We start from the raw sequence: 2,010 nt of genomic DNA, 5'->3' as shown, positions 1-2,010 counted from the left end.
AAAATGCAATTGTATTTAACTTGATTTTGTTTTTGTTTGTTTATTTCCAGGCCAATTTGACTCATTTGAGCAATAACGTGTTCGTGCCTGGAGTTGGACTGGGTATAGCGAAGTGCCCGTACGATCCTGCCGACAACACGACCGCCATTTGGGTGGAGAAAGGGAATCCGGGCGACCTTCCAGGTCTCTACTCCGGAACTAATGCGGAATTCACGAAAGCGGACACGGTCATTTTCCGTACGGATTTGTTTAATCTGACCACCGGTCGTAAGGAGTTCACGTTCAAGAGGACCCTCAAGTACGACTCCAAATGGCTCGACAGTAAGTACAGAATTTTACAAAATTTTTTCTCCACTCGTCTCCAATCTATATTTATGTTTACTCTCCACAACCCCAACCCTCTTTCTTCATCTTCTTCTTCGTCTGGTAACTATTTGCGCGCATTACTTCCGAACCATTTACTCCCAAGCAATTCCTAACTACGTCTAATTTATCGGGATAAACTCCCCATAACTCGATAAGCATTTTCATCACTGACCGAATCACGTCTCTCCTTAAACCATAAAAATATATAAAAGTTGTGTGTGTAGGGGATCTCTCTCTCTCCATCACTTAATCTTCCACCACATATCGAATGCTGGAATGTCTTCGCTAATTCGAGCAGGTTCTCTTTATTAGTGCCCAGGGAAACACGCGAAATTCGATTCCGACGATTTCATTCGCAAGCGAGAAACGGTAGAATCCCAAATGCCATCATCAGACAAAAGCATGTGCGATAATTAAAACCTTCGAGCTTTTATTCCTTCTTTTTTCACGATTATCGCACTCTCCTCTCTGTATCAAATTCTTCTATATTTCTTTCAATCCCTCCAATTAATTCTCACTTCGTTACGAAATCGCAATTTTCCATTCTTCTGTTGTCCTTTTTCCCCTCGTTTTTAATCCTCACGCCTAATGCATTTTAAACTCACCTCCACGGATTAAGTCATCACTTTTATTTTACTTCATCGTCGTCTGCATTCCAATTCGCAGAACAAACATTAAAAATGATTGTTAAAACCAATTAAAATTTTTCAATATTTCCATCAATTCACACATTAATGTGTACACTTCGATTTAACATCAACGTTTTTCTAAATAATTCTTAATAATATAGTTTATTTAGTTCCAAAAGTATTGAGTTTATAGAAAATTTAATTCAATTTAATAAACAATTTAGTTAAACTAATTCAATACAAATTATGAATTGTTAAAGTTTTATGGAACTTTTAAATTGATTGAAATACAAATTTCAATATCGTCATAACAAAAACAATTCGAAACTTTACTTTATTTCATTATTTCTATTGAGGAAAATTGTGGAAATTAGTTGGGGAGTGTTTCCTTAATTCACTCGACTCGCGTTTTCGGCGCGAAAATTTATCATTTTCCGAGGACGAAGTAATTTAATAAAGTTATCATTTGTAAGTATAATATTTTTGGGTTTTGGAGGAAGGAGCGAAAGATGAGGAGGAGGAAGCTCTAATTCCGCGCGACGGGCGTCCCTTTATTTAAAATTTACATCTTTATAAGTAGTAACTTTAACGCTTTGCATATAAGAAATACATCCGTGCAGTTTGGATGACAGATCAGTCTTCTCTTGTATAATATCTATGTAAATACTGTTTCAGTTTCTTCTTTCAAGATATATTTTTTTTTAAACTTTTGCTTCTAAAGAATCGCTTATTAGCGAAGAAAGAACAAAAATGTGTTCAAAGTGTTTGAAAATTCTGCTAGAATAATACAAGATTTAAAATCAACTTTGAAGAAATTAAATAATTACGTAAAAAAAATTATAATTATGAGCTAATTTCTTAGATTTGCTTAAATTTGTATGTAAATTGATATATTTTTGTAGTTAGATTAATCTTAATGATTGTTTAAACATAAATTATAAGAAATTTTTGTTAAATTTTTAAAGAAAATCCGGTTTTTCTTGTAATGAAAATGTATCGCTTATTAGCGAAGAGA

The 2,010-nt window shown here is 33.8% G+C and overlaps 1 protein-coding gene across 1 annotated transcript in view; it reads left to right on the top strand.

Moving 5' to 3' along the window:
• LOC108569593 (semaphorin-2A-like) overlaps window positions 1-321 on the top strand; it is a gene marked incomplete at both ends in the record, with an annotated part of 9,077 nt that extends 8,756 nt beyond the window's left edge. Inside the window, one exon of the mRNA XM_017931200.1 lies at window positions 51-321. Coding sequence (XP_017786689.1) covers window positions 51-321 — 271 coding nt within the window. The remainder of the gene's footprint in view (window positions 1-50) is intronic.
• Between the last annotated feature and the right edge of the window lie 1,689 nt (window positions 322-2,010).

This window comes from Nicrophorus vespilloides, unplaced genomic scaffold (genome assembly GCF_001412225.1).
Source record: "Nicrophorus vespilloides isolate i.1.1-1 unplaced genomic scaffold, Nicve_v1.0, whole genome shotgun sequence".
In the NCBI taxonomy this organism is placed as follows: domain Eukaryota; kingdom Metazoa; phylum Arthropoda; class Insecta; order Coleoptera; family Silphidae; genus Nicrophorus; species Nicrophorus vespilloides.
The sequence above is the reverse complement of the archived record's forward strand: the minus strand, read 5'-3'. Positions and strand labels throughout refer to the sequence as shown.